Below are 14,851 nucleotides of genomic sequence, written 5' to 3'. Positions count from 1 at the left end.
GAATAAACTAAACTATAATATAATATAATATAATATAATATAATATAATATAATATAATATAATATAATATAATATAATATAATATAATATAATATAATATAATATAATATAATATAATATAATATAATATAATATAATATAATATAATATAATATAATATAATATAATATAATATAATATAATATAATATAATATAATATAATATAATATAATATAATATAATATAATATAATATAATATAATATAATATAATATAATATAATATAATATAATATAATATAATATAATATCAAATTGTGAGAATTGTGTAGACTCCATGTTGCTATATGGAGTTTTTATATTGCTATATAACAATAGAAAAAACTGCACACAATTACAAAATAAAACAAAAATCACAAATCAGCTTGATCTACTATTAAAAAATTGCACTTATACAGGCACAAATGAATTTTCATACCTTTAGTTTACAGTGTGGAATAATATAATTATATATTATAATATAATATAATCAAAGTACTTTATTGTCCACTTTATCATCCACACACTGTGAGGAAGGCTGAAGGCTGAAATGCATCAGTGTGCAGAGTTTTAGGCATTTTTAATGTTTGTTGAGATGGCCAGAACGTGAATAAAGACTTTTTAACGTTTTTGGACCAGAAAAAGTGCCTTGAATTCTTTTTCGTAATAGTTGTTTCAAACCCAACCAAAGAGCACCTTCTGGGATTATTTCATGAGGTCCTTGATCAGCAAGTAGCGCTTCAAGATGTCTCCTACCATACTTTATTGTCCTTCTCAAAGTCCTTCATATTTCTCAGACTAACTAAAATGCGAGCAGGTGAATGTTTGTTTCTGTTAGGACTGTGGTTACCAAAGAGACACTCTGGCTGTGGCCAGTAAGTGAAATGATGGCCCTTTTTCTACCTCTTTAACACTCACGCTCAACTAAACACACAGAGAAAGCTCTGTTTTCATGGCTGGAGAGGGCATGTAATGTGGCGTGTCATTGCATTAGTGTGCTAGCGCTTGGGCGGTGGGACTGTCTGATGTCTGAAGCCTGGGGCTGTATGTGTGTGAGGGTCATTATGGCTGCTGCTGCTGACGAGGATTGGGTGGGCTGGATCTGTCAGTTTGGGGTTTAGTGTCAGCCCTGGCCCTTTGGTTCATGTGTGTGTCACACCCAGATTAACATCTGTCTCAGGTAATCTGATCACAAATGGACAATGCTAACTACAGGTGTAAACGGGGGTCCAAACAGCTTTGTTATTGGATCACTCAAACCACATTTAGAGGTAGCTGATCGCATGGAATTTCTTGTGTAAATGCTAATGTGTCCTGAATGCATCCCAGGCAACAAAAAGGTAAAGTCCAGTGGCAAAAAAAATGAATTAGCAAAAAATGGATTGTTTCCAACCAGGTTTCCTGAATGTTTTTCACACAGGCAAACTTTGAGCAGTCCAGAACCGCAACCTCAAAAAACAGCAATGTTTAGAAAGAACAACAGCCACATACAGTAGTTAAAAGCCTTTACTTATGAACATACCAAACTAATTTCAACAAAATACACACTTTTATCTGATTTACAAAGTGAATGTTTGCTAAAACAGTGTTTAAGGTGTGTGACTTGAAGTGCTCTGCTGTGTATTTGGGGTAGCATAATGTGTGCAGCATAAAGAGATATCTCTGCAGATGGAACCTGTAAATCATAAAGCATCTGCAAGTGCTGTCAGGACTAACACACACACACACACACACACACACACACACACACACGTTCAGCTTCACTGGTAGCAGTTCCTGCTCTCATGTGCCTCTCATCAGCCTCTTTCCTGTGAGGAGAAGAGAGAAGAGAGAAGAGACACAAATGACACAAATAGAGAAAAATAAGCAAAGAGCTGAAATGTGACAGCTAGTGTTGTGTTCCCGTTAACTTATCAAATCACTGTTTGCTAGTTTAGTTGATTTTATTTTATTTAGTGTAATTGTATTTTCAAATTTAAAGATGTCACATTATTTGACATTTGTAATTATTTTTGTCTTTGCCTTTTGCATACTTACATTTGGAAAAGTTTGGGGTCAGTAAGATTTTGTTTTTGAAAGAAATCACAAAATGTACTCAGCAAGGACACATTAAATTGATCAAAAGTGACAAGACCTTTATAATGGTATTATTAACTGTTCTTTGACATCCTGAAAAAAATGTATCACACTTTCCACAAACATATTAAGCAGCACAACTGTTTTCAATACTGATAATACTAAAAAAGTTTTGTGAGCACCAAATCAGAATGGTTTCTAAAGGAAAAAAAAAAAAAATCAGCTTTGCCATAACAGTAAAAAAAATGTAAATGGTAGTGTGTATACTTTTAAAATCATAACTACATTTAAGTTTGCAAACTACTTTTTGTTATTAACTTGTAGTGTAGAAAACTAAGCTACTTTTTCATTTGACTGTAATTCAACTACTTTATTATTAGCTTGTATAATTGGAAGCTACAGTTTCAAAATATCTCCCACAACACTGTCCTGAAGATAATATGATCATCCTTTGTGTGTACGGTTGCAGCACAGAGCAGCCTTGTTCTGCCCTGACACACACACACACACACACACACACACACACACACACACACACACACACACACACACACACACAGTCATAGAGATCCTTGTGTATTTCTGTACAGATGACCACCCTCCGCGAGCGCCACATTATCATCCTTAAAATGACCTTATACGTGACCTTTCCTGCTTCTCTCTATCCATCTCGCTCGCTGTCTGTGTATCTCTGACCCTTTCATGTCTATTTCTCTGATGGGTCAGTCATTTCTGTGCCCTTTGATGAGGGTGGCGCATTAAAAACAAGCTCTTTCATGAGAACGACCACAGTAGGAGTCAAAGGCACACATGCCTGAATAACCAGTCTCTCTCCACGCTGGTGGTCCATGATTAATTTCCTGCAGCACATACGGACTTAAGTGGCATGTGTCTGTCTGTGTGTGTGACAGAAAGAGAGAGATGTGCTGAGCTCTTTCCTTTGTTGGATCGATAAGGCCGCTGGAGTTTCTTACTCTCAGGTTTCAATCTGTGACCTCTATTGCAGCTACTGCATCACACACACACACATACAGATACATATCAGAGTGTGTGAGTGGAGTGGAGCGACTGCAAAATTTCTCCTCTCCTCCCGAAGAATTGCATTGCTGTTCTGCACCAACTCTACTCCAGGTTTCATTTCCCACTCCAAGCGTTATTGTTTTGTCACATCGTCACTCACTTGCTCAGATAGATGGCTGCAGTGGCAAAGAAAACACTGTTCATCTTTGATATGACTCATTATGCACCAGTGTTATTTTAGTATTATGTATAAACGATTATATGCATTTGTTTAAAGGTTTTCCCATGTACTTTTGTCATTTTATTAGTTTTATGTTTTAATATTTTTATAGGCTTATGGCTTTTTTAAATTTAATTTTAGTCATTTTAGTTCTTCATAAACTTCTTTCAGTTAGTAGCCCATGCAATATTTCTATTTTTCATTTCAAGTGTTTCATCAAATCTTGATATATTATTTCAGCCATATTCTAATTACTGAAATAATTGTACTTAATTTAATACTTTTACTTTGAGTTAACAGTAACAATACTGATATAGAGAATTTTTTTTTTTGGGGGGGAAATATCACATTTCTTACTGGAGATCAATTTTACTCTCAGTTTTTAGTGGTTATTTAAATTGAGACAAATCTACTATTATTTGAATCTCCAATCTGTTATTTAAGAGATTAGAAAGTTCTTTAATGCCTAGCTAACTAACAGAAGACACTATGTAAATCCCATTTGCGCAGGTGTTACTGTGCTATTAGAACTAGGTTATTCTATGGTGTTAGCGATGCAATTCACATACTTAACTTTCATGAATTCTGTTGAGAAACCATGAGAAACAAGCGAATAAAGACTGAGAGAGCCATAGCGACCCGTAGAGGACGCAGTTCGAAGTTCCCATGAAAGGGAACTTGAATAATCAGAAATGCTTATTTCAAGAAATTCAAAGCATTATTATTGGCATTTTACTTGGCATTTTATAAAACTAGAGCTAACTATGGTAAAATGAAAACGAACAAAACCTAAACTAAACTGAAAAGACAAATTTAAAATAAAATGTAAATTAAATCTAAACAACAAATAAAACCCTGCATAGATAAACAAATAGCCTCAAATTGAAGAACTTCTCTATTTATATATATATTTTAAATAACAAATCCTTGCTTAAGACAGATTAATAAGTGTGTGCGCGTACGTGTGTGTTAATGCCTCCTGCTAGTGTAATTACTGCAGCTAATCAGAGCACTTAACAGCCGTTTAACTTTTAGTGCATACTCGTTCAGAAAACAAATGAATGTTTCCTTCAAGAAAGAGGGAGGAGACGGGCTGGGAGAGGTCTTGAAAAGGCTGACAGCTACTTAGGGAGAGACAGCAAGTGAAAGAGACTGCTCTTTAGAGATGCCCACCAGTTTGAAAGGTGTGCCAAAGATAAGAAGACTGTGTGTGCGTATCTGCAAATCAACCTATAAAACAATGTTCTTTAATTAATTGTTAAACAGCTCATAACTAAGTCACTTTCATTATGACTTTAATATTCAAACATGACTCATATTTTACAGACACTTCATAGACTATAAAATGAAGCAAAAACAATAAGCTAGTAGCTGTGGAACAGAATAGCTGGTTTCTAGCTGGTTCACACCAAGGACGATAACTGTAATGATAACAATATCTATTAAGTTTTAATAATAGACCGAGACCTTAATCAGGTTAGACGTCATATTGAATATAAAGGGGTCATGAACTGCCTTTGTTTTTTTGAGGTCCACTTATAAAGTTATCAAGATTTTTACATCAAAAAACATAATTTAGAAGCCCACTGCATGATTGGCTAATAGTAGTGTATGTTTGATAGCCTACATTCTTCACAGATGGACGCTGCTGTGATTTAGGTTAAAAATGCACAAATACTCAGTACATTTCAAATGATCTGTAATAACAGACAAAGCAAAAGTTACCATGTAATAAAAGCAGTTACTCACACTTGTGTTGAGACATTACTGTCTAATCCAATACAGTCAGCACAGCATCATCTTTTAGTTTCAATCTTTCTGAAAATCCTGTGTCGGAATTGTACCTTGTTTGTAAATGAATCCATGGTAAAATTAAGTGAACAAACAACCAAGCTTTTACTGACGTGGTCTGGAACTTCATTAAAAATAAAGTTAATCAAATAGAGTGTATCATATGGTTTCTGAGTAGAGCTTTGTTTGCCGCTCTTGTCATTTACCTACTACATGCATGAATTGGTGGGCGGGGCTAAACAGGCAGTGATGTAGAAGCAGGCGTTGATCTTCTTCTGCGGAGGCGGTGTTTATCCACACTATTACATCATAGAGTTACACATTCCACAAGCTGTCATTTTGCAGACTGCCTTCAATATAAGCTGTTTTTAGACTAACAACAAAGTGTTGAGTTCTGAAATTTACAGGATGTTTTTATAGTACAATGATCTCTTATATGTCAAAAGATCAAGGGAATTGATTTCTCAGTTTATGACCCCTTTAATGCAGATGAAAACTAGGCTGTGAGGGATAGATTTGCAGTCTTTACACTGTATAAAGGTCCTAGATCATCTTCTCACACCTTTTAAAAATGTTTTTTGTGTACTGAAAGTTTTTTGGAAAGATGTTTTGTTAGCTGAATAATCTGCATGTTGTTTAAACAACAGTACTATCCATTGAAAGCACTGTACTTCTATTCCTCACAGTCTCGTTTTCATTCCTGTGTGCTACCCTGTCTAAGGTCTATAGGGAAGTCCACACCACACCTATAACGATATCGCTGGAATCACTTTTAGAATGATTTTTGGCTTTAGAGCATAGTGGCTGGTCAATAGCCAGCTTAAGCTGAATTTTCATACTGTGGTGAGATCAAAGGCAAGATTAACAGCAGTTTCCAAATCCTAAATGTTTTGTCCATGTTAATCAAGAGCGCTGGTTTTTAAACAGCACCTTCAACTTTATTTCCTCCTTTAGCTGAGCTTCTTGTAAATCAAACCAAAGTTCTTGCAAAAAGGTTCTCTGTTTCTGCTCTGCTCAATCAGTCACGCATATGGCCGCTCTGGAATAGTTCAGCTGAGAATGAGAATGTTTTAGACAGTCATGGCAAAGTGAAGACCTCCTGCTGAGCCAGATCGAACCCTGTCACCACCAATTTTACAGCCATGAAAGATATGAACCATAACAATCTCCACTCGATTCTGGACTCTTTTCTTGAGAAAGAGCGAATAGTTAAACAGTAAAACAAAGGAAAGTTGTATGTGTGTATAAGTGCAACAGTTGGCTTCTATAAGTAAAAGCCATTTATTTATTTCCTCCATAGAGATATTTATTTTGCTTTCTATTCAAACTTACTGAATTTATGACTTAAAGTCAATAGCTTTATATTGCACCATCATTTGCATCATTACTTCACTGGATGAGTAATGTATTATTAATAGTTTTAAGTACTTCGATTTAAACCAAAAGTTTGTAATGTGATTAATCTCAGAGCTGGTTCATTTGGGTTTTAATGATTATGGAGAAAATGAATAGGAAAAATACTTCCGGCACAAAGGCCTCTGAAAAAGTGGACGGCCACTGTTGTGCTCTATTGGGAGCTGGAAGGAGTTTATGGGGGGTTGCCTTTGTATAAATTATGCGAGGAGTGTAGGGGGGGGGGGGGCTTGCCTTTGTATAAATTATGCATCCAATCAATAGAGAGAGGAAGAAAGATAAAAAGACAAATAGTGCCTTTAGTGGGTGAAAAGGGCTATATATCATATAACACCATACAGACAGCCATTGGTCAATTTCACAGCTTCTACTAACGGACTCATTAGGTTCAGTTCAATATCCCATTTACATTTTAAATTACATAAATAGTTTGGATGTAACAGCAGATTGCAGAAGTTTTCACCATCAGTTTGCATCTATGTCCAGTCATTCAGAGCTAATGTATGTGTGATTGTCTTTCTTTCTTTTCTAGATCCGTTGAGTCCTACCTATCCCGCTTCCACTAGTGATTCCAGTTCGTTCGTCACTGATCCGAACCGTTTGTGGAGCCCCAACCCCGGAGGGGACGCCACCACACCCAAACCCAGCCCCCCTCATTTCATTGGCAGAGGGCTAAACGAGAACCTGATTCCCATCTACTGCCCCATTCTTGCAGCGGTCGTAGTCGGCCTCCTGGCTTACGTCATCTTCAAGAGGTGAGCGATAGAGAGGAAAAAAACTTAAAATAAAGATGTAAGAACAGATTGAAATGACTGAGGACAGTGATAGGAGGTGAATAATTCAGGCCTGGTCTTAATTTGCACTTATCCTGGATTTTTAGATTAACCCTCATGCTGTGTTCTAGTCATTTTGACCTGGAGAGGATATTATTTTTCCTGAAAATGCTAGTTAATGTTATCACATTGTGCTGAAATTTAGTGACTTTACTCACACAGGGTAGAACAACTGCAACAAGAACTGCACAATTTTCATAGTGTTTTGGGTGATTTTCACCCACCATGTTACACTTCTGGTGTTCCCGGTCAAAAATAACCAGCCTTTAAAAAATCGCTTATTCTAATTGAAAGAAACCAGCTGACAAAAACATTAAATGCAAGATTTGGTGATAATATAACATAATGATAAATTTACAACCAATTTTTACAAGGCCCTTGAAGCCTTTATGTATAATGCATTATAAAAGTAGTTTTAATGCATCAATTATGCCTTGTAATGCACCTTATAATGCATTGTATCTCATGATTGTATTGCATCTCATAAATAATTGTAACAACAGTTAATACATTATAACACTTATACTATGCATTTTAAATTCAGTTGTACTTATTTATGACAAGATATAATGTATTACAATACACATTATGAATAATTATAATGCATTATACCCTTTAATAACCCTTTATAATGCATTATACATATAAGGCTTTAAGTATTACCAGCCTGTCATTTTTGACTGGGAACACCAAATCAGATAAAGGATTTTCAGCATAGCACAAGGGTTAAGTCATTTTTAGATGATTGTTTCAGCTAATTATGTTTAATAATTACTTTATTACATTACTGTATGTGATATGTTATTTATATTAACGTAATCACAACAAACTATTAATTAAATTAAATGATTAAAACAAATCTAATTAAATTACATTGTGAAAAATAGTAATAAAGACACATATTTAAGCATATTAAAAAACACCACTGTGCAAACATATGTCTTTGTTGTTGAAATTGAAATTGAAATCGATGCTTTCCTCTCACTCATTACTTTCATTTGTACTATACATGTGCATCTGTGCCTTCCAGGTGGAACAGCTGCAAGCAGAATAAACAGGCAGCTAATAATCGCGCAGCCACAGCCAATCAGACACCATCTCCAGAGGGAGAGAAGCTGCACAGTGACAGCGGCATCTCAGTGGACAGCCAGAGTCTGCAGGAGCAGCAAGCGCAGACACAGACGCAGGCACAGGCGCAGGCCCACACACAGCTGCATGCAGCAGAGCAGATCGGTAAGATCACGAGCTAAAGACAGGGCTAAAGAGGATTATTGTCATTTCTGCACCAGTCTAAATAACGGAAAGTTAGTTTCAAACACATTGTCCTCTAACGCAAGCTATTGGTTGAGCCAGTGTCACTTTGTACTGTGCATTTTACAAATATACTCCCATACTTCTCACTTGTCTTGTGTGTATCTTTAGTATCTCTCTCTCCCTGTCCCATCTCTCCATTCGCTCTCATATCTTTTTTTACGTTCCACTATCTTATACACTTGGCTTTTCCATGTAAGGCTAGGTGTGGATGACACAGTTGACACGTTTATCATTCAGATCTTAAAAGGAACACACAAGTCGAGAACTGCATAGATATACTCACACACAAACCCTGAAAATAAACCCAAGAAGTACTTTCATACATTCCAGGGAAATCTCTAAATCGCTTGTGTGCTGTTCAATAATATTTAAAAGACCACGAGACGGCGGCGATTATAGTCCACTAGTTCCTCTCGCACAGGACTAACGCCATGGGGACGAGACAGGGAGGGATTACAGCTCAACAATAAAGTGGCCATGTTGATTCAACCTGCCGCAAAGTGCAGGGAAGGATGTCAAACATCTTCACTGGGGACAAATGGTCTCTGTTGGAAGAGCATTAAATGTATGCATATAACTTGAAATTGATTCAGCACAAAAAAACGCATTTAAAAGTCCAGTGTAACTTTTGCGCCACTAGTGGATCCAAAAGGAACTGCAGATAATAACAATTTTTGCAAAACTGATTTCCCAAACACTCTATTCATCTTGCCTTGTTCAGAGAGGAAAAAAAGATAGAAAGACAAAGCAAATCCAGCAATGCAAGAGCATAAAATATCTACAACGATGTGCTATATGTTGACTTTCTGAGGCAACAGTCTCAGAAAAAACCTTTAAAACACAAAATAATTAAAGGATTAGTTCACTTCAAAAAATTTCTGATAGTTTACCCATGTCATCCAAGATGTTCATGTCTTTCTTTCTTCAGTCGAAAAGAAAGTAAGGTTTTTGAAGAAAACATTCTACGATTTTTCTCCATATAGTGGACTTCAATGGGGATCAGTGGGTTGAAGGTCCTAATTGCAGTTTCAATGCAGCTTCAAAGGCAGCTTCTCGGCCCCAGCCGAGAAATAAGGGTCTTATCTAGTGAAACGATCGGTCATTTTCTGAAAAAAAAATGAATAATAATAATTTATATACTTTTTAACAGGGGCGCTGCTATGCTTTCTGGGCCCCCTGAACAGCATATTGACTCGGGCCCTGGTTTTTAACTACAAATGCTTATCTTACACTATCTCGACTTCACGCATTGCGCAATCACGTTGGAAAGGTCATGCGTGGTTAGTTCTTTGTCTGTGTACTTTGGTTCAAAATGGTAGGGCAGGGCGAAAAACTCAAGCTCACTTGCTTACATAACGTGTAAGGTCGCGCTAGTGCAAGATGAGCATTTGTGGTTAAAAAGTATATACATTTTTATTTTTTATTTTAAAAAGATAGATTGTTTCACTAGATAAGACCATTATTCCTCGGCTGGGATCCTGTAGAGCCCTTTGAAGCTGCACTGAAACTGCAATTTGGACCTTCAACCCGTTGATCCCCATTGAAGTCCACTATATGGAGAAACATCCCAGAATGTTTTCGTCAAAAACCTTAATTCCTTTTCGACTGAAGAAAGAAAGACAGGAACATCTTGGATGACATGGGGGTGAGTAAATTATTAGGACATTTTTATTCTGGAAGTTAGCTAATTCTTTAACTGGTGCTTTTGAGGAAGAACTAATCACAGTTTTTTCTTTGTGACTAAGGCCTGCAAATATCACAGAACAGAGAAATGAAAGATCATAATAATGGCATCAGTATAGTCTGTTTACATAGAGAGGTTAGTACATAGAACAGTTTATTAAATATTAAAATGTCAAATATCTAATGTTCCACACAACTGTGTGTGTGTGTGTGAGAGAGAGAGAGGGAGAAAGTACTGGCCTGAGTGAATCACTACGGACAAAAGCACCTTCTTAATGAATAAATAAATAGTAGCATTTTCATTTGCATTGATTGAAAACGGTTCTGTGAGCCAAGGGCATTATGTTAACCTGTCATACATACATCAGTCCACTTTGAAAAAAAAGAAAGAAAGAAAGAAAGAAAAAAGAAAGCAAGAAGGACATCAGCACAGGCATTTATGAAAGAGATGATCAGACTATTAAGTTCAGACCTGATTTAGACGAGGGAGAAAAAGACTTGGGTCTTGGGTTTTGGAGATGAGACTTATCACATTCTTGAGAGGGTGCAGCAGTGCATCATGGGAGCTGGGTGGTGAATAGTGATGGGTTTAGGGGGAGGAGATGCAACCTTTGCAAAGAAAGAGGAAAACAAAAACAAGAGTGTCAGGAATGTGAAGCAGACCCTTGAAACAACACCATCATAGAGGCCCAGGATACAACAAAACACATACAGGTCACATTTGCATTGAGATAATCATAAGATTGTGACATCACATTTAAGCTTGTCCTCCCAAAGTCCCTTATATCCGTGTCAAATCTGACCATTTTACTTTTAAGATTTATTATTATTATTCTTTATTACTGTATAATAAAGTAATTATTTACTAGAATATAATGGTAAATGCAGTATATATATATATATATATATATATATATATCCAAGTGAGTTTTTATTTTTTCATATAATGAAAGTCAGTAGTAACCAAAACTGTTAGGAATGAAACGAGGGTGGATAAATAGAATTTTTTCTTTTTTCATTTTGGGGTGAAATATGGCCTCAACATGTTCTTGATAAGTTTTATGAGACTCATCCACATGCCTTTTAGTTTATTTCTTTGTAATTTATCTTCTCATCAACATTTGTTAGCTCCCTTTCTCTTCGCTGTCTGCCTTGAGTCCCTCAGGATCACAGTGGCAGATTCTGTCAGTCTAAACACACATATTCACACATGCATTCACACACGTCAGCCAGAACAGGTGTGATTTTTCCATCAGGTTTTTCTGACAATCCCTCCTTTATTTCTCAAACATGGCTACTGTAAACACACAGGCACCAGTTGTAAACAAATTAGTGGCAAGGGTCACTTTGCCTGTAGCTTCAGTCCTCAGTTCCCATACTTTGTGATCAATGTTTTGCACTTGGATCTTCCATTACAGCATCTGTCTCCTAATACAGTACATAATAAACATTTATTTTCATTTGATCATTTTAAATGATGTTTAGAAGTCTTTTTAATTGACGTATCAGTGCACTTTTTGAATACAATTAACTATGGGGTTTAAAATTACCAAATTTAAAAGCTTTTAGAAGGTTTAAGAAACCACCGCCTCTTTAGCTAATATGTCAGTGTCATCTTGCACTGCCAGACTTTTGTCTAATGGCATCAAGTGCCCATTGCATCTTATTTTGGCCAAGAACCATCTAAGGGTCTGTCTGAATGACAAGTAAAACCATACATTTTAGTTTTTACAAGTCTTACCTAAAGGTTTATCTAAAATAGTCAAACCTGCCGGAAATTAAATAGAATCAGATTGAAGCTGCAGATTTTTAGATAGCACTTTCTAGTGTTGTGTGCAAAACACTTTAGATGGTCAGGGAACATCTGGTTAAGGCTAGAGAAATATGCACTGGCCAGACAGTCTGACAGTAAGACTGGCTCATTAGGAGCTGTTGCATGACAAATCACAGGACGACTTTAGACCTACTGGTGCGTCAGTGCTTGCATTTTTTTGATCTACCAACAAGCTGCTAATAAGCATCAGCTACAAATGTTTGCCGCTGCTTCTAAGGAATCATTAAAACGTTCAGATGACCCACATGGTGTGTTCAGAAATGTGTGCAGATGAATGTTTTTTAGCTAATAGAGCGAACTTGTTAAAGCACCCAAGAGGCCAGTGAATGTGCTGCAGAATCAGCAGTTCCTGTCTGTACATATCTCTTAATTTTACTCTTAGTTAGAGTCACCGGTCTCTGTTGTCTGTTGCCGTCAATTAGGAGTGACAAATAACTTGATTAACTGGTGTAAATGTGCTGTGTCAGTAGTTCAGGAGGAGTTACCGACAGACCGTCAGCAGTTAGTGCTGGTATACCAGTATTTCTTTCTCGCTTCCTCTCTGTCACTCTCTAGCAGCTCTTACTTTTCTAAGCTTTCACTAGACTCTAGGGAACGAACGAATGGATGAGTGGATATCAGAGGAGATGGATGAAGGTGAAAGGGTATTTAATTTTTTAAAGGAATTCAGTCCTCTTCGGTTCAGGCACTTGTGATCGCATGGATCCACACTTTGCTCAACAAGAAGATCAGTCACACCATCTGCCAAGGTCTGAGCGGCTAATCGGGAGATTTGGGACAATTCCCGTCGGGCTGTGCGTCCTATGAGCTGGTCGAAGGCTGGCAATACGGCATGAACCATAGCAAATTTCAGGCACCTTTTCTGATATCACTCTATGCTTTTCTTCCTTCCTATATATACATTTCAGATTCATTCTCATCCATCTAAATGCCCCGGTTTCCCTTCTGTCAGTGCAGGTTTAACACTGACATTTGGAGCTTTTGTCTTCATGTAATTCCAAACCTGTATGACTTACTTTCTTCTGTGACATACTAAAGATATTTCAAATAAATAGAAGATATAGAAGAAAGTCAATCACACAGATCTGTAATAACACGAAGGTGAACTATCCTTTTAAAGGTACATGTCCCTCGCCTCTCTATTTACATCTATTTACATTTGATACAGTTCAAGACTTTTCTGTGCATGGGAGTTTTTATTTGTATTTTTATTTGACTCATTAAAAAATGAGTCAAAATCACAAACAGTCCATTGCCTTTTGTATATGTGCCTTTGCATATAGTGTGCATAATATTGTTGAACTATATTTAACTATGACAGAAGAAGCCACATTGAAATATTATGTTTACTATTTGCCTACGCACATTTTCTCACACTTTCTCAGTGCTCTTGAGCATAACGTTTGGTCAGAACTACCCTCGGTAGGCCGAGAGAATGCGATTTCAAAATACGGCATCCCCCACTGAGGACACTGAAAATGTAGGACGCCCCTCATGGGACAAAAGACAGTAGCATTTCCAGGTTTGATAGAGAGTGTGAATAGAATATGATAAACAATCTCCAGTTTGATAGACATGCTTTTGGGTTAAGTTGTATTTTACCCCCCAAAAATCTAAATTTGTTTTTATTGAGCACTACAGTATTTATTTATTTTTGTTGCCTTTTTATACTGCTTGTTTATAGTGTACACAGTTGACTTCATATGGAATGAATCCTAGATTTTCTATTGAGTGGTCTTGGCATGTCTTACCTCTGTAAGAAAATTCTAATTTAATTTTTTTTGTCTAATTAAACAGTAGACTTTTGTCTCTCCAGTGGGTGGGTATGGATGGCTACATTTGTCTCCATAGACTACTATGATGTCATATACAAGACGGGAAAAAGGTGTCTTTTTTTTTGGTATTACACAAATGGCACAGCTCTGAATTGCTCCAGACACAAAACGGTACCTCGGAACTAAAAGCCTACTTGCAGCATTCCGGAACTGTTTCCATGGCATCCCACAATTGACAACAGATTGAAGGGTTAGTGGGAAAATGAGGCATTTGTGTCTCAGGCTGAATGTAGTAGTGATTGCAGTTAAATGGTTAGGGCAGGCAGAGGGGAACGGGATGCTCAGAGCTCCAGGGGGACTGCTTGCTGCTCGCCTCAAATCGGCTAAAAATGTTATTTAGTGAGAAAAAGTTTTCAGTATTTCATTTTGACATGACATGAGGCAGTGCATTATATTTCTCTGTAAAGGATTATTTAGTGCACACCAATAATATTTAAAGTTATACTACTATTCATGCACAAATAATATTTTTTCTAGTCAACTATATTCATAACTGAAGTTGTGTGATCCATGACTAGTCGACACAGATACAAAGTGTTAAACAGTGTTAGAACAAACTGAAAGCCCCCTAGTGTAATATTCTGTAATATTCACTGTTCACTTTTAGGGAAGTTACTGTGACGTTGCTTAAAGTTATTCATTAGTCAAAGAAGTTCAACTACAGTCAAACCACAATTGTGAAAATGATCTACACTAGCAAAAAATAGCTTACTACATTGAGGCAGTATTTGTGTGGCACAATAAACAATACGAATATAAATTAGGGTGACAACATAAAATGGCAATTTTTACACTTACAAAAAAAAAAAAATA

General features: G+C 36.5%; 1 protein-coding gene across 1 annotated transcript in view; it reads left to right on the top strand.

Moving 5' to 3' along the window:
* The window catches only part of ngfra (nerve growth factor receptor a (TNFR superfamily, member 16)), a 37,866-nt gene that overhangs the window by 21,001 nt on the left and 2,014 nt on the right, over positions 1 to 14,851 (top strand). Inside the window, exons 4-5 of the mRNA XM_016450702.1 lie at positions 7,072 to 7,294; positions 8,403 to 8,605. Of these exons, the coding sequence (XP_016306188.1) occupies positions 7,072 to 7,294; positions 8,403 to 8,605 (426 nt within the window). The remainder of the gene's footprint in view (positions 1 to 7,071; positions 7,295 to 8,402; positions 8,606 to 14,851) is intronic.

The sequence above is a fragment of the Sinocyclocheilus anshuiensis genome, unplaced genomic scaffold, assembly GCF_001515605.1.
Source record: "Sinocyclocheilus anshuiensis isolate Anshui unplaced genomic scaffold, SAMN03320099.WGS_v1.1 scaffold2630, whole genome shotgun sequence".
Taxonomy (NCBI): Eukaryota; Metazoa; Chordata; class Actinopteri; order Cypriniformes; family Cyprinidae; genus Sinocyclocheilus; species Sinocyclocheilus anshuiensis.
Note: the sequence above shows the minus strand (reverse complement) of the source record. Positions and strands in the feature narration are given on the sequence as shown.